General features: G+C 30.0%; 1 protein-coding gene across 1 annotated transcript in view; it reads right to left on the bottom strand.

Annotated features, from left to right (window-relative positions):
• Window positions 1-1,897: 1,897 nt before the first annotated feature.
• Window positions 1,898-21,307, bottom strand: part of CCDC102B (coiled-coil domain containing 102B) — a 525,678-nt gene continuing 506,268 nt past the window's right edge. The window contains 1 exon segment of the mRNA XM_031946694.1: window positions 1,898-4,039. Within this exon segment, the coding sequence (XP_031802554.1) occupies window positions 3,922-4,039 (118 nt within the window). The 3' untranslated portion in view covers window positions 1,898-3,921.

Genomic DNA, 21,307 nt, shown 5'->3' with positions numbered 1-21,307 from the left:
AAAAGTTGGTACAGATGGAAATAAACTGTAAAGAGGTTAATAATAATAACATTTATGGTAAAACAATAAAAACTTGCATTAAGCTGTTACTTCAGAGTACTCTTCAAAATACTCAACATTATAATTTCTTTTAAATTGCCTTGAAATAAAAATCTAACTATGGAAGGGGAAAATTCCTTTATAAAATGTCAGAACAATTTTCCCTGAAATGAATACAAAAGTTAACAATGGGGAATTGCTCATGTCCAATAAATAAACTTGCATTTTTAGCAAAAATTCAAGAAATACATTATTTTGAATTTTATTAATAACATTCTTTTATCAATTGATTGAAGAAAATTTAAGACCAATTTATGTTAAAATTATGCAAAGGATTATCCTGAAATAGGATTCTAATCTATATTCTGCATACTTCATTAGATTTCAAGAAATTTGATTTGCTTTAGAAACATATAGCTATGATTATGTTGCTTCTGGACACTACTGTCTGAATAATATAAACCTCCTAAAATGATTGTTAAAATAAAATTGAGCATTCAAAGTCTTCTCCTTTAAAAGTTATATTCTATATTTGTAGCAGCCCTTTTTGTAGTTGAAGAAACTGAAAACTGAATGGATGCCCATCAGTTGGAGAATGGCTGAATAAATTATGGTATATAAATGTTATGGGATATTATTGTTTTATAAGAAACAACCACTAGAACGATTTCAGAAAGGCCTGGAGAGACTTACATGAACTGATGTTAAGTGAAATAAACAGAACCAGGAGACCATTATACACAACATATATACAACAGTCAATTCTAATGGATATGGCTCTCTTCAATAATGATATCATTCAAACCAGTGCCACTTGTTCAGGGATGAAGAGAGCCATCTACACCCAGAGAAAGGACAATAGGAACTGAGTGTGGACCACAACATAGCATTCTCACTCTCCCTGTTGTTGTTTGCTTGAATTTGGTTTTCTTTCTCAATTTCTTTTTCTTCCTTCTTGGTCTGATTTTTCTTCTACAGCAAGATAACTATAAATATGTATACATATATTGAATTTAACATATATTTTAACATAAAAAAGTTATATTTTAGCTTGAATTTTAGGAGACTATTATTACAAGCAAAAAAAATAATGCAAAACTACTTTGTGAGTAGGGAAATATATCCAAAGATATTTCTTACTTAAATTTCTGTAACTATGATTTTATTTCTTGCTACTTTATCTAAACTGTTAACAAAAGTCTTCTCTACCCAAGTGATTAGTTAATTCTAGATATAGTTAAAAACATAGAATTAGGTTATAAAGTGTTTTAAAAGGCAAGCTTATTTGTGACTGCTTAGAAAATAAATGATTTAAAAAAATTTAATAGAATAATCACTACTTCCTATAATTAAAGATGATGAGTTTCCTAGCATTTTGAAATAGAAAAATATTCAGTATTAAATGTTTTTCTAAGTATATTTATAGGTTCAACAGTTGTTTTAGAAGCTTTCATTTATAATTTTCTTTCAGTTGATTTCAATAGTCTTCTATATAAAAACAAACCCCAAGTAATTGATTCAATCCAAAATTATGGTTGAAATTGTTCCAAGTTCTTCACTGAAAATATGGACACTTAGTTAAATGAAAGATGATTTACATAGGACAGCCAGGTGATGCAGTGTATAGAGCACCAGCCCTGAAGTCAGGAGCCCTAAGTTCAAATCTGGCCTCAGACACTTCCTAACTATGTGACCCTGGGCAAGTAACTTAACTTTAATTGCCTCAGTAGAAAAAAAAAGTGATTCAAATAACAAAAATATTTTTCTTGATTAAAGTTACACACTATTTTTGAAATGCTCTAATACATGGAAATTAAAATAGACAAAAAAATCCTGTTTTTCAATTCATTAAAAATTTTACATGATTTTTAGTGAATTTAAGAATTAGTTTATTAAATATTTTGAATCAATATAAGTTTTAAGGAAAATACCCAAATTATAAAACAGGTATGACTTTATAAGTACATGATATCTTAAAAATAATAAAGTAATTATATTTTCTGCAAAATACAGACTATGTCAGTGAGACTATTTTCCGACATAAGTTATTCTTGTTATGTTATGTTGACTGGTTTAACGTACCACTAATCTGAAAGGACAATTTAGGAAGATCTTCTATAATATATAAAGGAAGAATTGCAAGATTGTACTTAACAATTCTGTATGTATCACATGGAACACTTAAATGTTGGTGGCAACATACATAAGCAAATTAACACTGTTAAGATTTCATGGAATAGGAGTACAGCTTTATAGAATCTTACAACTAGCTATCCTTGTTCTTACCAGCACTGTGACTTTTAGGTAAGTAGTTCATTTTTCTAGCTCTCATTCTCCTCATCCATGAAATGAGCAAGTTTGAATACAAGATTTCTAAGATATTTTCCAACTCATGTTTTATGAGTTTATTCCATGACGTCAGCATATAAACTTCTGAAAGTCTACAAAAATTTTTACCTGAAATGAAGGGAGTGCTCTTTCTCTCAAAAAGTGATTGCATATGGAATGTTGGACTTCACATAGAATTATACTTATAGACTCCTAATCAACTACAAAAACCAGCTAATCAAATTTTGTCATTTGAGGAACAAGTTGAGGCACAGAAGGGTTGAAAATTGTCCAAGGTCATACAAATTGTAACAAATTCCAGATCCATGCCTTCATATATCAAAATCATATTTTAATAGTGCCCAACTATCTCTAAAGATAAATCTCTGCTACTTCCTATCTGTGTGACCCAATCATGGGAACTCTCTGCATCTCAATTTCCTCATTGTAAAATGAAGGGTATGGGCTTGATTACTTGTAAGAGTTTATTTTTAAATTCTAAAAGTAAAATGTCTTCAAAGATCAGAATTTATAGATGTATATTTTTGACACCTTCTTGTCTACTTAAATAAATCTATATGAATAAATCTGTTTGCACTCTTGCTACACTTAATAGATCACACATATCTTCAATTTGTAGCTTGATATTTTTCCTACCAATTGTATACTAGTTTTGAGGAAGTCTATCAACTTGAAGAAGTTGATAGGTATTGCAACCATTAGTGTTTGCCTACCAAATAAACCATGTAAATGATTTTAATAGTGCCATACTATTTCTAAGTATATGTCTCTGTCCCTGCTCCTAACTGTGTGACCCCAAAATAAGCCACATATCCCAAACTTATAACTGCTTTTATACATAAAACACAATACAAGTTAGTGAATAGTCAATGGAGACAGAAACCAAATCATCACACTTGGAAAAACTATAGTAGCTTTTGTACCACCTTTTATCACATATGACTATATCTATTTTTTTCAAATAAATGAAAATTATTTTATTGTCAATATACTAATTAATTTTCATTTACTTACCTTAAAATTGATAGTAATCTTTTGCTAAGTTTACTGATAAAAATGTAAATTAATGAATTATGTCCATTATTAAAGTATAATTTTTTGTCTCATATGCACATTATGGTGTATAGGGATGAACAATAAACTCAAGCTTTAATTTTTTTCCATAATCTTATAAATTATTATCTCTACTTTAAAAAGTAGCACATTTAAAATTCCACAACTTTTGTCAGTGACAACAAAAAGGGAGGTGCAAAAATATGAAAATGTGAGTTTGGGGGGAAACCAATATTAACAGAATGTATATAATTCACACTTAAAAACTCAACCTGTTTCTTTTTCCTTGTCTTTTCTTATTTTTCCTTTTTCTAGACAATAAGAGAGGTACATTTGTTTTATGCAAAACTGTTGGTAAAGGATAAAATGTTTGCAAACAGTCCTATTTCTATATGAGATGTTTACAATTCATTTCCCTCCATTCTATTTCTTTTTTCTTTTTCTTCAGTTCTAATTTAATAAACCCATATATACCCTGCTTCATGAAACAGAATGGTCCTCTTTTTCTTCATTCTCTGCTTCTGTGGAGTTCTCAGAAATATATTTAGCACTCAATTTGATTTCATATGCAGAATTCACAAATTTTTGTCTCTTCAATCTAGATAAAGAAAAAAGAAAATGTGAAAATGACTAGAAAATCCAGCAAGGAATATCTCAGGTAAATAGAAGCATTCTGAACTATCAAAATACCACAATTATGCTTTTTTCAGGTCTAGAGGCAGGGAGATGGCTTTAGATACTAGCTCTATGACCCTGGATACTTAACTCTGTTTTATTCATTTTCTTTATCTATAAAATAAGCTGGAGAAGGAAATGGCAAGCCACTCCACTGTTTTTGCCAAGAAAACTCCAAATGACTTCAGAATGAATCAGACATGATTGAAACAACTGAACAACAAAAATATTTCTTCGTAATTTTATTTAAGCAAAATAAAGATGGACTGAAGTAGCTTAACCAATCTTTAATCTTATTTGAATCCTAGCATATGCTCATATAAATTCTTGTTTACTCTGCACATGTACATATGGTACAATGACAGTTCACTAATCATGAGACAGGGAAGGAATTATTTGCAATAAATGAAATATGATCAGGTCAATAAAATAGGAGAGAAATCTAAAATAATCAGGCAACAAAAGGTGCTGGAGTCTTAATAAATCAAGTAATAAATAAATGACAGTGACTATTATATCAACTCAATTTTTCTTTAATAGGAGATATTTGGACTTTACAATCAGATGGAATAGTTTATAAAATAATGTAAATGTTGTCTAGATAAATGAAAAAAATGAACAGTCATGGATACCTGAATGTATTCACTCTTTTCATAAATCAGAAAATTTGAGTAAAACAGATAGATGGACAGACAGTCAGATGGATAAATAGATGATTAGATAGATAGAAAGGAAGATAGAACACATAGTTGAAATTTGTAAATTTTTTAAGAATTTGTAATACATCGAGCTAGATCCTAAAATTTATATATGTGTGTGTGTGTGTGTACCTGTGACAGTGACACACATGGACATGTACATATACTTGTAGAAAACTAAGCTGAAGAATGCAAATGAAAAATAATAGATATTTACCTATTTATATGCATATATATGTATATAAATATGGGTGTACTCATGTTCACATGTTTATATGTATATGATATTTTTTGAGGTAGTATCTCAGAGAAGTTTTAATTTGAATTTCTTTTTCTTTAAATTTGTTTTTAAAATTTATTTTTACTATATATTGCTTTATGAATCATGTTGGGAGAGAAAAATCAGAACAAAGGGAAAAAACCATGGGAGAGATAAAAAAAAATCAGAAAAAAAGAAGTGAATATAAGAAGTGTTGATTTACATTTAGTCTTCTTAGATCTCTTTTCTAGGTGCAGATAGCATTTTCTGTCAAAAGACTATTGGCATTGCTTTGAATCACTGAACCACTGAGAAGAATGAAGTTTTTCATAGCTGATCATCTCAAAGTCTTACTAGTATTGAATACAATGTAAGCCTGGTTCTGCTTGTTTTGCTTAGGATCAGTTCATGCAAAGGCCTTTCCAGGCCTTTCTATAACCAGCTTGTTCATTATTTTTTATAGAACAATAATATTCCATTACCTTCATGTACCACACCTTGTTCAGTCATTCCCTAATTGATGGGCACCCATTACTTTTCCAGTTTTTTAATACCATGAAAAAGCTGCTACAAATATTAATGTTTGATCATTTGATCATAAAATCCTCCCTTCATCAAAGAAATAATAGGTAAATTATCCCTTGTTTTCCTAATTTGTCAATGATATAGTTTTTGCCCAAATCATGTATTAATTTTGATTTTTATTTTTTATGAAGTCTGAGATGCCGAGTTTCTGATGTTATTTTGCAATTTGCAAAACAATTTTTGCCAAATAGTGAGTTCTTATTCCAGCAGCTGGAGTTTGGCAATTTATCAAATACTATATTGCTATAGGCCTTGTTTATTTTGATTATTGTGTTGTGTGTATCTAATCGATTCCACTGATCCACCACTCTATTTCATAGTCAGTACCAAATAGTTTTGTTTAACTATTGCTTTATAATACAGTTCTAGGTTTGGTACAGCTAAGCCACCATCCTTTGTATTTTTTTTTTATTAATTCCCTTGATATCCATGCCCTTTTGTTCTTCCAGATGAATTTTGTTATTATTTTTTCTATTTCTGTAAAATAAACTTTTGACAATTTCATTGGTATGGCAATGAACAAGTAGACCAATTAAGGCAGAATTGTAATTTTATTATATTATCTCAGCCTAGTCATGAACAACTGACATTTTTTCCATTTGTTTTGATATCATTTTATTTATTTGAGAAGTGTTTTGTAACTGTGTTCATATAGTTCTTAGGTTTGTCTTGGCAGGTAGGTACAAAATAAAATATTTTATCTATAGTAATTTTAAATGGAATTTTTCTTTCTATTTCTGGTTGATGGGCTTTGTCAACAATATATAGAAATGCTGATGATTTGTGTGTATTTATTTTATATCATGCAACTTTGCTAAAATTGTTAATTATTTCCAGGAGGTTTTTCTATGCATATATATATATATATATATATATATATATATATAATTTATATACATAACATATAAATTTTATATATATATACTCTTAAGCATATTTTCATGTCATCTGCCAAGAATGATAGTTTTATTTCCTTATTCTCTATTCTAATTCGTTTAATTTCTTTTTATCTTCTTACTGCTAAAATCAACATTTCTAATACAATGTTGAATAATAGTGGTGATAATGGGAATCCTTATTTTACTCATGATCTTTTTGGGAATGCATCCAGCTTCTTTCTATTAAAAGTAATGTTTGCTGGAGGTTTTAAATATATGTTGCTTATTATTTTTAAGGAAAGCTCCCTTTATCCTTAAGCTCTCTCATATTTTTTAATAAGAATGGATGCTGTATTTGCTTAAAAGCTTTTTTTGTTGTTGTTGCATTTATTAAGATTATCAAGTGATTTCTGTTAATTTTGTTATTGATGGGATTGATTTGGGTAATGGTTTTTCTGATTTCTGATCTGATTTTCTGATTTCAAACTAGTCCTGCATTCCTGGTATAAATCATTTTTGCTCATAGTGTATTATCCTGAAGATAAATTGCTATAATCGCTTTACTATTATTGCATTTAAAATTGTTGCATCAATATTCATTAGGGAAACTGATTTGTAATTTTCTTTCTCTATTTTGGCTCTTGATGGTTTAAGTATCATTGCTATATTTGTGTCATAGAAAGTATTCCTTCTTTAAGTTTTTTTTTTCAAATAGTTTTTATAGTATTGGAATTAATTGTTCTTTAAATGTTTGTTAAAATTCTGTTGTGAATCTATCTGGCCCTGGACATTTTTTATTATAGAGTTCATTAATGATTTATTGAATTTCTTGTCCTATAATGGGATTATTTAAGTAATTTGTTTCATATTCTGTGAATTTGGGCAATTAATATTTTTTATAAATATTCATATATTTCATGTAGATAGCCAGACATGCTTCTATAGAATCGGGGAAAATAGCTCCTAATTTTTGCTTTAATTTTTTTTCCATTGGTGGTGGTTATTTTACCCCTTTCATTTTTAATACTGGTGATTTTTTTCTTTCTTTTTTGTCATCAAATTGAACAATGATTTATCTATTTTGTTAGTTTTTTTCATAAAACAAACTCTTTGTTCAATAGTTGTTTTTACTTTCTATTTTATTAATCTCTCCATTGAGTTTCAAAATTTCTAATTTAGTATTTAATTGGAAATTTTTTATTTGTTATTTTTCTAGCTTTTTTAGTTACATGCCTCTTTCTCTGTTTTATTTATATAGCTATTTGGTGATATAAAATTTCCGCTAAGAAGTGCTTTGGCAGCATTCCATAGATTTTTGAATGTTGTCTTATTATTGTCATTTTCTTGGATGAAATTATGGATTTTTTTTAATGTGCTTTGTGTGAAAGCACATTTATTCTTTTAACACATTTATTGTTCAGAATCATATTGTTTGATTTCCAAGTGGATTTTTGTCTGTCTTGCTCTGGCCCTTTTTTGAATGTAATTATTTATTGCATTGTGATCTGAAAAGGAAGAATTTACTATTTCTGCTTTTTTGTATTTGAATATGAGGTTTTTATTTCCTAATGCATGGTCAATTTCTGCGTAGGTACCATGTATTGATGAGAAAAAGATGCATTTCTTTCTGTCCCTATTCAATTTAGGTTTTCAAGGATCCTATTAATATTCCTAGTTTATTCTACTGTTTACTTAATTGATTTCTTAATTTTTTTTTCCTTTCATTTTCAAACTTCTGACTCTCTCATGTGTATCTTTGATTTCGTTTCTCATATTTTTCTTCTACCTCTCTTTTTTGCCTTTTAAATTCTTCTATGAGCATTTCCAAGAAACCTTTTTGGGTTTGAGATGATTTATCTCATTCTTCTTTTGCATACATTGTGTCCTCATCTGAGTTTGTGTTTATGGCTGTCCTGTGATCATAGTAGCTTTCTATGATTAAGGTTCTTTGGGGTTTCTTGATCATTTTCCTCCTTTTCTTTTGGTATTTCCTAATTTTACTTTTAAGATGTAGTTCTGCTCCTGGGTAAATGTGGTGTCCCAAGCTTTCAGTGCAGCTCTGAACCTTGGCTTTGAGCACAGGAGCCTCTTGTGTTTATGGTGGGTAGTATCTGTGCTTGCTCTGTTCAGGAAACAACCTGGTTTCCCAAAGTTTTCCTTTTGACCTGGGACTGGAAGCTGCCCCACTGATTTGCTTCTCTACTGAGCCAGAAATTAGAATTTTAGTTGCTCATCTGCTGTGATTAAGACTCCCTCATGGGCTTTTCCAGAGTCTATATGAGCTGTGTTGAACACTCTTTTCACCTCAGTGAGACTGAACTTCCTTGAAGTTTTTTCAGTCTATTTTGAGTTGGAGAGTGGTTTCACTCCATTAGACTTTGTTCAGTGGCTTGGTTTCATATAATTTTCTAGAGAAACTTGAAGAGCTTGAGCAACTTCCTGTCTTTACTCTCCCATCTTGGCTCCATACCTGGGGCTTTGTATATAATATTTTAAAATTTAAATGCATGTATATAAACATATATGCACATATATATTACTTTCAAAATTTGCTATATCAACTTTAACTGTCTATATCAATTAACTTACAAGAATAATTGAACCTTTTCATTTAATCTTGGGGGTAATTAGGTACTATAGTGAATAGAATGTTGGAGTTATGCAAAAGTGAGTACAAATATGCTCCTGGGCACTCAATAAGTATGTGACTTTTAGTAAATGACTTGAGTTCTGTTAGCCTCAGTTTTCTTATTTATAAAATGGGAATAATAGTATTTACCTTGCAGGATTGTTGGGAGGATCACCAGACATTAATCAAATTTCTTTGAGAGATATACAAGGAGGTGGGTCACTGGAGAGCATTGGGTCAGTCTTGGACCCCAGACCCCAATTCTACGTGAAGTCAAGAAAGCATCTTAACAATTTCTGATCAATTAAATCTTTTTTCTTTTTCTTACTTGATTCTGTGTCTCCCTCATGTTATTTTTTCTAAATATGTTTCTCCTTTTTTTTAACAGACCAATATACATATATATATATATATATATATATATATATATATATATCTATTTGTGGATATACCTGTGTAAAATTAGTATTATGTATTTAATAAACATATAGTAACAGAACAGTATTGAACTGTGCACATAAATGTAAATATACATATATGTCTATGTGTACATAGAATTATGAGAGAGATAATCCTTCTTGACATACAATAGTAACCAAGGGAAGTTATTTTATTTAAATTGAATATTTATTTCAGTGCAAGTATGGGGCACTTAGAGAAAGCTAGGCTTAAACTTAATGTCATTATTTAATGACAATCTCTATTCCAAGAAACATATTGAATTTGTACTTATTCTGGACTGAGTGTGATGACTACTGTTAGCTTACAAGTTATAAATATCTCTTTTAGATCAATACTTCAAATTGTTATTAGGAAATCAATAATCAGAATGAAGGACTGCTGCACATGCTATTTTTCATAAATAGAACCATTGGAATAAATCTTAGAATTGCATGGAAACTGAATGAAAGTAATTATCTAATCTGAGGGCCTTCACATTTTACATCCTTTTTTGTTCTCATAATGGATTATCTTTGTCCTAAACTTCCTACACTTTATTCTTCTAATAGGTTATTTCAATCCCAAAGTTTCTACCCTTTCTCTCACTGAACAATGAAGCCAGATTTATTTGTTTTTTGATGATGTTGGTCAGACACCTCTATGCTCTCTTGAAAAATTGCAGAATAGTTATGGCCATAGTCATATCTTAAATTTGAAAGAAATAACTAACTACAGGTCTTCCAATATGACAATGGATTACCAGATTGCCAATTGTATTTACATTCCAACCTAACATATAGTCATCTGACCAGCCAACTCACAAAAAAGTACCCTAGATATCTCTCTCTCTCTCTCTCTCTCTCTCTCTCTCTCTCTCTCTCTCTTATTTTTCAAAACCTATGTGGACAATCCTTCAACATTAGCCCTTGCAAAACTTTGTATTCCAATTCACCCCCTTCTCTCACACCCTTCTCTAGATGTAAGTAGTCCAATATATGTTAAATATAGTAGAAATATGTTAAATCCAATATATGCATACATATTTATACAATTATCTTGCCACACAAGAAAAATCAAATCAATCCAGAAAAAAAAAGCAAAATAAAATGCACGCAAACAACAACAAAAAGAGTGAAAATGCTATATTGTGAAACACTCAGTTCCCACAGTTCTCTCTCTGGGTGTAAATGGCTCTCTTCATCACTAAAAATTTGAAACTGATTTGAATCATCTCATTGTTGAAGAGAGCCATATCTGTCAGAATTGATCATTGTATAATCTTGTTGTTGCTGTGTATAATGCTCTATTGGTTCTGACCATTTTGCTTAGCATCAATTCATGTAAATCTCTCCAGTTATTTCTGAAAACATTTTGCTGGTAATTTCTTACAGAACAATAATATTCCATAACATTCATATACCATAACTTTTTCAGCTATTCTTCGATTGATGGGCATCAATTCAGTTTCCAGTTTCTTGCCATTACAAAAAGAGCTACCATAAACATTTTTTGCATGTATGGGTCTCTTTTCCTCCTTTGACATCTCTTTGGGATATAAACCCAGTAGTAACACTGCTGAATCAAAGGGCATGTATGGTTAGACAGCTTGAGCCCAGTTCCTAACAGTTCTCCAGAATGTTTGGATCCATTCACAATTTCACCAACAATGTCTTGGGTCCCAGTTTTCCCACATCCCTCTAACATTCATCATTATCTTTTCCTGTCATTGTAGCCAATCTCAGAATGTTTAGTGGTATCTCAGAATTGTGTTAATTTGCATTTTCCTGATCAATAGTGATTTACAGCACCTTTTATTATGACTAGAAATAGTTTCAATTTCTATATCTGAAAATTGTTTATATCCTTTGACCATTTATTAATTGGTGAATGACTTGAATTCTTATAAATTTGAGTCCATTCTCTATATAATTTAGAAATGAGGCCTTTATCAGGAAATAGAAAAAAAATGTCTTCCCAATTTCTTGCTTCCCTTCTAATCTTGTCTTGCTTTTTGTACAATTTTTTGTTTGTACAAAACCTTTTTAACTTAATATAATGAGAATTATCTATTTTGTGATCAATAATTATTTCCTGTAGAGGGCTGAAACTCTTGAGTTGTTGCACTGAGATCAGTTCAAGCACTTAGGGCTAATTACTGATTGGACAATACTCTATGGGCATATGCTTGGAAAATGGTCCCTCCCACTATCCTGTGCTGACTCAATGATTGGTGTGTACAGAGGATTGTAGGAGGGACTTGGGGGTGGAGTAAGACTAGCCAGAGTCGCTCTTTGGCAGTAGACAAGGAGAAAGCGGTCATGGAGATTCTGTTTCCATCCTGTTCAATCCTGCATCTAAGGACCAAGAATAAAGACTAAGGACTTTTGCTTATCCTGACTCCAGCTGATTCTGGGGTGTCAGTTCTTCTTTGGTCACAAATTTCTTCTTCCTCCACAGATATGAGAGGTAAACTATCATATGTTCTTCTTCTAAGTTGTTTATAATATCATTCTTTATGAATAGATCATGAACCCAATTCAACCTTGGTTGAATTAGGTAGGGAGCCCTAAATTTTTCTATTTGATCTACAATTTGTCTTTCTTTAATGTGTTATTGACCCCAATTACAAAGTAAATATTTTGAGAGCAAAAGAATCTCCTTTTCTCTAATTATAACCCATCCCCACCCAGATTTAACACAGTGCTTAGAATGTTCTATCCATCTTTTTTTGTTTCTTTCTCTCATATGGTAACTGACTTAGCTACCATACTTAGTCCAAATTAGATCATTTATTGATACAGAATAAATTTGCTTTAATGAAATCATTTCTTTAAATACTTTAAAATTAATCTTTTTTTTTAATGCAGAGATCACTAAAGATGTCCCATTTAAACAATTTTATCCTTATTGCTGGAATAATAAAATATGCTTAATAATTATGTAATGCAATAATATAATTTAATATGTTCATTCTAAAATGCAAATGCACTTATTACTAAATGATTAACCTAGAAAAAATGTTCTAATTCCCATAATTTGACTTTTTATTAGTATCTTATTTGATAGAAAGCAAATTGTTGGTGCTATTGTTATAGACATGTATTTGAAGGCATCCAAGTTTATTCGACATACTATTATTTCAGTTTCCAAGGCAACAAAAACTCAAATACACAGTGTAAGCATAGTCTTCCTTTATATCTCAAGAGAACCAGAAAATTAGAGAATTAAAAGAAAAAAACAGCCACCTCAAAACCATGAATAAAAATGATTAAGCCAACATAGTGTATCATATCTACTTGGAATACACATAAACTGCATATTTAAAAGCAATCTAATTTATCTTGCAATATAAAATACTTAATAACAGAAATACAAAGACCATTTCTATAATGGTCCTGACTTTTAGTTTTAAAATCTCAATTATCAAAGCTAATGGGCACTCATTAAATAGGGTAGTGGAAAGAGTGGGCAGTTTGATGCCAATATCTTCAACAGATTAGTAAAGACACAAATTAATTTTAGCCAGTTATCATATTGGTAGTATTAATTGATGAAAATGGTATATATTATGTTTGAAATTGATAGCAACGCAATACTTTATTTATTAAATTGAACATTATTTTGATAATGTTCATTGATAATGATAATAGGGTTTTTAAATGTTTCTTTATAAAATATGAATGAGTAATATTATGAATTTTTTTCAAAAAGTACTGGTAACAATATTCTGCATTTGCATTAAAGTAAAGGTATTTTCATTTGGAAGTCAGATTTTTTTCCCCTTGATTAGTTATCTGGAACTCAGTTGGTTACTTGGGGGGGGTGAAAAGTGAAAAGAAATGCCTCTCTGGCAGGACTCTGTTACTTTGTTTAAATTTTGATTCAAGTCACACTCCTAGGTAGCCATATTAGGTCTAAGAGGACTATTAACACAACAGATCTTGCATCCACCATAAAAAGGAGACCATCTTCACAGTTTCAAGGCAAGAAAGGGTGTTTTTGGTTTCACACAGACCAGGAGAGTACTAAACCCATCTGTTCTTAGATCAAACCAAATTTAAAGAACTGAAAACTTAGAAGTCCCTAACAGTATATTTGAAAACAGCTACAAAAAACTCCTGAAGCTTGGAACAGTGCACTCTCCACCTTTAAAGTAGATCTTTACTTTAATAAAGTGTTAAAAATCAAATAACAGGCTAGGAAAATAAGCCAACAACAGAAAAAAAAAAATTCTGACCCTCAAAACTATGTAGATCTAAATCATTTTGTAAAAATAAGAACCATTTCCCAATTAATAAATGATCTAAAGATATGAACTGTTTTCAGATGAAGTAATTATTTCTAGTTGTAGTCATATAGGAAAAAAATAATGTTATAATTCATTTCTGATTGGGTAAATGCAAATTAAAACAATTTTGAAGTACTGCTACATACATATTAGATTGGATAAGAGGAAAGAAAAAAAAAACAAATGAGATATTAATGCTCTGTTTGTAGAGTTCTGAACCAATTCAACCAGTCTGTAAGGTAATTTGGAACTATGTCCAAAACGCTATAAAATTTGGGGGCAAAGAATTTGAAGTTGAGGGGATGCCTATCATTTGGGGAATGGCTGAAAAAATTGTGTTATATGATTGTGGTATAACAAATGATTAGCAAGATACTTTCCACGAGCTAATGCAAAGTAAATACTTCCACGAGCTAATGCAAAGTGAAATGTATCATGAACAAAGTAACAGCAGCATTATTTTAAATGTTTTAATTTTTTTCCTGGTTATACATGTATATTAACTTTTCAAGTAAATTTTTATTTTTTAAATTTAGTTTAAGTCTGTATTTATTCATTTTATTAAATAAAATTTTAAATAATAATTTCTTTATGAATCATGTTGAGAGGGAAAATCAGAACAATAGGGAAAAACCATAAGAGAAAAAAAAAGTGAACATAGCACTTATTGATTTATATTCAATCTCCATATTTCTTCTTCTGGATCCAGAAGGCAGTTTCTATCCATAATTTATTGAGATTGCTTTGGATCCCTGAAGCATGAGAAGATCCAATTTTTTTTAATAGTTGATCACTGCATAATTTTGCTGTTATTATGTACAATGTATTTCTGGTTCTCTTGTTTTGCTCAGTATAAATCTTTTCAGGCCTTTCTAGAATCATCTTTTTTTTCATTTTTTTTATACAACAGCATTATCTTCATATAGCCATTTCTGTATTGATGGGTAATTATTCATTTTCCAATTCTTTACTACTACAAAAAGATCGATTATAAACATTTTTGCACATGTGAGTCCTTTTTCCTTCTTTTTGATTTCCTTGGGATATAGATATAGTAGTGATATTACTGGCTCAAAAAGAATGCACAATTTTATAGTCCATTGGGCATAGATGCAAAGTGCTCTCCATTCATTTTACAATTCCATCAATAATGCATTAATGTCCCAGATTTGCCACATCTCCCTCCAACATTTATCATTATCTTTTTTCGGTCATCTTAGCCACTCTAGGATGTGTGAGGTAGTACCTCAGATTAGTATCTCTCTATTCAGTAGATTTAGAGCACTTTTTTGATATGACATTAGAGAGCTGCAATTTTATTATGTGAAAATTATTGGTTCATATCCTTTGACCAATTATCACTTTGGGGAATGACTTGTATTCTTATAAATTATATATTTTAGAAAGGAGATATTTATCAGAAACATTGACTAAAAATTTTTTCCCCAGCTTTGTACTTCCCTTTTAATATTGTTTGTTTGTTTGTTTGTGTGTGTGTGTGTGTATGTGTGTGTTTGTGCAAAATCTTTTTTTTAAATTAAGGTAGTCAGGGTTGTCCATTTTGCCTTTTACAATGTTTTTTAGTTCTTTGATCACAAATTCCTCCCTTTTCCAAAAATCTGATATTTAGTAGAGCTTATAGGGGTAGCAGATACTTTAAACAGCATTAAGGTCCAAGAATATTCTGTTGGTTACAAATTAAATAAGATAATTTATAAGATACTCCTTAAATAAGATAAAATTTGGTATAGATAAATGAAATATTCCATTTTTAGTTTCAAATAACTAACTGCACAAGTACACAATGCTTAGACAACAATTCTTGAAGACACGATGTAGGAATTATTATGGGCTGCAAGTTTAATATGACTTAACAATGTGACAAAACAATGGAAAATACAAATGAACAAAATTAAAAGAAACTGGAAAAAAAAACAACGACTGGATGACAGTGAAACACCTTCTACCTTTTTCAATAAAGAGGAGAATATCTGGGAATGTAATAGTACATTATTAGCAGATCTGTAATGTTTATAAATGTTCATAGTGAAAATTTAACAATCAGTTTTTGTGAGTTGGTTTAAGTTGGCTATAAAGTACTACCATATTCTACACCTGTCCATACAAATATGAAATATGCATTATGTTCTGGTGATGATATATAATTTTAAAGTTTTAGTCATACCTTTTTTACATAACAGTTATGTAGGTATGTTTTTTTTTTTTTAATTGACCACCATCTTTGAACAGTCTTTCATAAAAATAAAAAAGGTTTGAGCAAAACTAAAAAGGAAATGACTCTGTCATATCAGATCTGCAACATCCCTCATTTGTAGCCACTTGTACCCTAACCCTTAAGAGAAGGAAATCACTTTCTTGGCACTTGTTCTTTGGAATCAAGATTGTTGGCATCAGTGTTAAGAAAGAAAATGAAAAACTAGGAGTGTGTCTAGTATCTAACTAGGAATGTAATCAAAGATTAGAATGATATAAATCCTGAAGACTGTTTCAATCCTAGAAAACTTAAATATTTTATTTCAATCAGTTATATTTACTATTTTATGTATATATGTGATTACTTAAGCATAAGTATATGCAGGCCCTGTCATTCAACTTTTCCTGAAATCTCTCCAATTGATTAATTATTTCTCTCCCTCTTCATAAGGATGGACTTTGAAGCAGGCCTTTCCTGGGAACTAATTGTATTTACTGGAATAAATCTACAATGCCTTTAGGTCTTATTTGCCTCATGTATATAATTATCTTCAAGGAATCTTTCTAAGTCTAAATGAAATGATTAGAGTATATGTGGACTTGTAAGAATGAACTACAAATTGACTTGGAAAATAAAAGGCTAAGAAGTTGTGCATAAATAAATAAAACATTTTGATTTTTTTTAAATTGTTGCTAAATAAACATTAAAACCAAATTCTGTCAACAAAAATTAGCATGGAAAAACATGGCTTAAGGGGCAAAATACTTTGTTTCCCCAAAACCAAGCATAGGAAGGATATTAAGAAAGCTATTAAAGAGATGTCCCATTGTGTCCAGTTATAAAGTGGCATATGCTTGATTTCTTATCTAAATGTGTATCTCAATACTTTTTTAGCTAATGCCACTAGTAAACTTCTGTGGACAATTAAATGTACAGAAACCTGTGCCATCAATTGAACTACATTCCTGTATTTGTGATTGCATTAATTGAATCTCAGAGCTGGAAGGAACCTCAGATACAAACTATTTCATAATATAAGTAACAATATCTTCTACAACATACAAAAAAACATGGTCATTCAATCTTCTACTGAAGAGCAACCCACTTTTCCCTAAAATAGTAAATTTAACTCAGCTCTAATTAATAGAAAGTTTTTTTTTTGTTTGTTTATTTGTTTTTTCTCCCTTAACCATGCCTGAATCTATGTCTTTGAAGTGTCCACATATTATTCTTTCTGGGTTTAAATTAGTTTGTGAATTCTGGAAGAGAATTTCTTCTATAAATATACATTAGTATTTTATATATACTTTCTCTTCACATATATTTGTTCCTCTATGAATATACATATATGTGTGTAGTCTTAAATTAGCTAAAAAACAGAAATATTAATAGAACATACTTAAATATAAATGCCTTTTAAAAATGAACACTATATTTCAAGGGGCAGAACATAAGTCTAGATGACTTGATTTCAAATTTCCTCATTGGGACTTATATTGTTGTGACCTTGAATAAATCAGTAAAATTCTGGGGTTTCAATTATCTAAAATATTAAATGGAAGGATTTCATTAGATGGCCTCAGTGACCTCTCTCAATTTTAGATTGCTACTTCCATAATGCAGTTGATTTAAGAATTATGTTTGCTTATTTTCCAATAGAATCTACAACCTTCTATATTTATTTATCCAGTCATAACACACATATATTTTGTAATAGATAATAGTACCTTTTATTTAAAAATATAGTAAATTTGAATTTATTTCGTATTTTATTAGTTCACAATCTTGGGTAAGTTAAAAATTAATGGATTTAAAGTTCATCTGTCTAATATACATGTCATATCAAATGAAATAATTCTTGAAAAAAATTCACTTAGCAGTGAATGCCACATAATATGTGTTATATTATCTTTCCCCTTACATCCTTTCTACCTAATGGTAAAATATTTGGCATATTAATCATATAAACATGATAACAGAATCATTACTAAAGTTACTCAACTGCATACTTTTTTCACCAAGACATTAAACAATACATTCAAACAATAGTTGTGCCAATGAAAAATCCTTCTTATGCTTCTTAAATGGATTCTCAAAGGAATTGTACTAAATACCACTTTTTATTGTAAGTTGATTTATTACATGGATTGGAAGACAAAATTGAATTTCTTTTCATGTACACTAATTCTGCTAAGAAAAATGCAGAAGTAGGTACTTCCCTTGCATTGTTACTAGTTTTATTTCTCAAAAGTTAAGAGAAGAAAGAAAGGGATCATAACTTTGGTCTTTGTTATGTCAAGAAAAAAAATGAACCAATAGATAATATGAGAGTGACAGGAAATGGGGGAAGTTTGTAAAAGTGAACAAAAGAAATTCTCTGACTTAGATTTTAGAAGAGAACACACACACACACACACACACACACACTGTATTTTTCCCTGAGTCAACATTGGCATTTTCTTCCTCACACCTCTGGGGCTTTTCAATCCATCTTTTACATTATCTTGTTTTATTTTATATTATCATTAGTTTAACATTTTTATTTCCTCTTAATAATGACAATCATTAATATAAAAATACTTCAAGCTTATAGGCTACATGTTTTATAAAGTAACTCCTCTAGTAAACTTAAATCCTTCTGGCTAAATTCATAAATTAGTAATTCTTTCTAATCTCCTCTAGTACAAGTCTATGTCTGTAAATAGGTTTTAGGTCTAAAGCTGATAAATGTATATTACAAAATTGGAATATGATCTCAGATAGTCACTTGATAAATTCAGTCTAAGGCTTATCTGAAGGGTTTTATTATTACATTCAACAGTCAATTTATGCCTTATAAGTGCAGTTACACCATAAAAGACACCACAGGGAAGGAAACACATATACAACAATCCAGTTCTTCATCTGTCTTCCCCTGGGTTAACTCATTGAGCAAGACCCTCAGAAAAATTTTCCTGGAGACATAAATAATGTGCATAGAATTTTTTATTTTAATCCCAAAGACTTAAGTCGGATTTTGTTAATCTCATTTTAAGCAAGTATGTCTAAAGAATGGCCGCCATGCTTATTTCCACTGGCAAAAGTAATACCTCATCATCTTTATTAATATACCAAATAAATGTTATCTTTTTTGGAGAGTTGTGTTGGGAAATTTATTAGCTAGATATGATTGTTAACTTAACTCTATTATTCTATTGTTGATTTTTTAATTAAAATGAATGGAGTTGATTTCATTAAACTAAATCAATAATTAGTGTCTATTTTCCTATTCATTGAATATATTGGGTTTCATATTATAGCTATTACAATATTCTTCTAAATCATGAGCAAAGAAAAAACCTAAACATCATATTTTAAGAAATTATCAAGGAAAGCTTTCCTAATAATTTAGATTCAAAGGATAAAATATAAGTTAAAAGAATTCACAAGTTATTTCCTGAAAGAGATACTAAGATGAAAACTCCCATGAATATTATAGCTAAATTATGGAGCTCTCTAGAGAAGCAGAAAGAAACAATTCAAAAAGTGTGGAATCATAAATGATCACACAAGATTTAGCAAAGTTCACAGTAAAGCGTGGAAAGCTTACAAGAAGAAAAGGCAAGAAGTGATTATAACCAAGAATGATTTACCAAGCAAGACTAAGCATACTATTTCAATGGGGGTGGGGGGGGGGAGATAGAAATGTAATGAAATTGAAGACTTTCAAGAATTCTTTATAAAAAGACCAGACCTGTATAGACAACTTGACATTCAAAGACTCAAGAGAGATATAAAACGTAAATATAAAAGAGTTTTCATAAGGGACTCAGCAAAGTTAAACTGCTTCCATATGTATATGGAAATATGGAGACATATAACTCCTAAAAAAATTATCATTACTAAGGCCATGAAAGTTGAGATGCTAATGACCCTCAGGGGTAAAAAGGATTTTAAATTTGTGATAGTAAATCCTGATTTAATTTGGCTGAGTTTTGTTCTGGAACTAAATAATAATATCGTCTCTTTAATGAGAGGTTTTTCTCCTATTGAGGCAATTGTTTTAAGTTGACTTAATGCAAATTACATTTCCTATCCTGTGTTAAAGCCTCATGCTGGAAAATGTACAAATCGGTAAAATTTGAATTAATACCATATCTCATAAATGTATTAGTTGTGTGATTTTAAGCAAATAATTTCACAGCTGCTTAGCTCCAATACCTAATCTGAAAATAAAATGATAATAATGACACCCTTAAGAAATGAATGAGGTTTTAGTTTCCCTAGAGCTATGCAAAAAATCAAAATGAAGAGAAATGAAACTGAAACCCAATGCAAAAAATCAAAATGAAGAGAAATGAAACTGAAACCCAAGAAAAGAAACCTAAAGGTTAGGTTGATGTGAAACAAAGTAAACAAAAACTTATAGAGGGACTGAAGATATAGTCATTCAGAGGAACTACTACCAAATAAGGTGAATACCAATGAAAGATTTAATCAGAGATGGATACTCATGTTATTTAGGGGAATTATGTGCTATAGATAGGCTATAATCTCTATATTTCCTAGCCAATGAGGGAAAAAAAGAGAAGGGCTTACATTTCAGGACAGGGAATAAAGATGTTTTTGCATTCAAAGGTGTACTTACTAGCATAGACATTCAGTCTCACAAGAATGTAAAAGAAATCAACTAATCATTTGAGTTCTTGGTAAGATACTTGTTTGTTAAAGCACCTACTTCCCAAGTTATTGTGAGAATCATATAATTTTAAATACTTAACATAGAATTAAAATATTCATATAAATGTTGATTACTAATATTTATTTCTTAAAATGGTTATTTAAAACCAAAAGCAACATGAGAAAAAACAAAAACAAAATAGAAAAAGCCAGAAAAGGGAAGTGAAAACAAAAATAAACATTGTCATATGCCCAGCAAAACACAATAGGGGATTCAAAATATGTAACAATAAATTTCTGTTTCAAGAAAGCATATGTAACAATAGAAGAAATTATATTCATGACTGCCCAGCTTTTCTTTGCTTGTTTGTAGGTTATTTTTGTTCTTTGCTGTGCAATTTTACTTCATGTCCCCCTTCTTCTTCCACACAGACTAGTCAAACATAGATGTACAAATATACATATACATACATACATACATACATATATGGTTTCTTGAAAGAAAAATTTATTATTACATATTTTGAAGATATATTCGT

The sequence above is a fragment of the Sarcophilus harrisii genome, chromosome 1, assembly GCF_902635505.1.
Source record: "Sarcophilus harrisii chromosome 1, mSarHar1.11, whole genome shotgun sequence".
In the NCBI taxonomy this organism is placed as follows: domain Eukaryota; kingdom Metazoa; phylum Chordata; class Mammalia; order Dasyuromorphia; family Dasyuridae; genus Sarcophilus; species Sarcophilus harrisii.
This window is presented reverse-complemented; position numbering and strand designations above follow the sequence as displayed.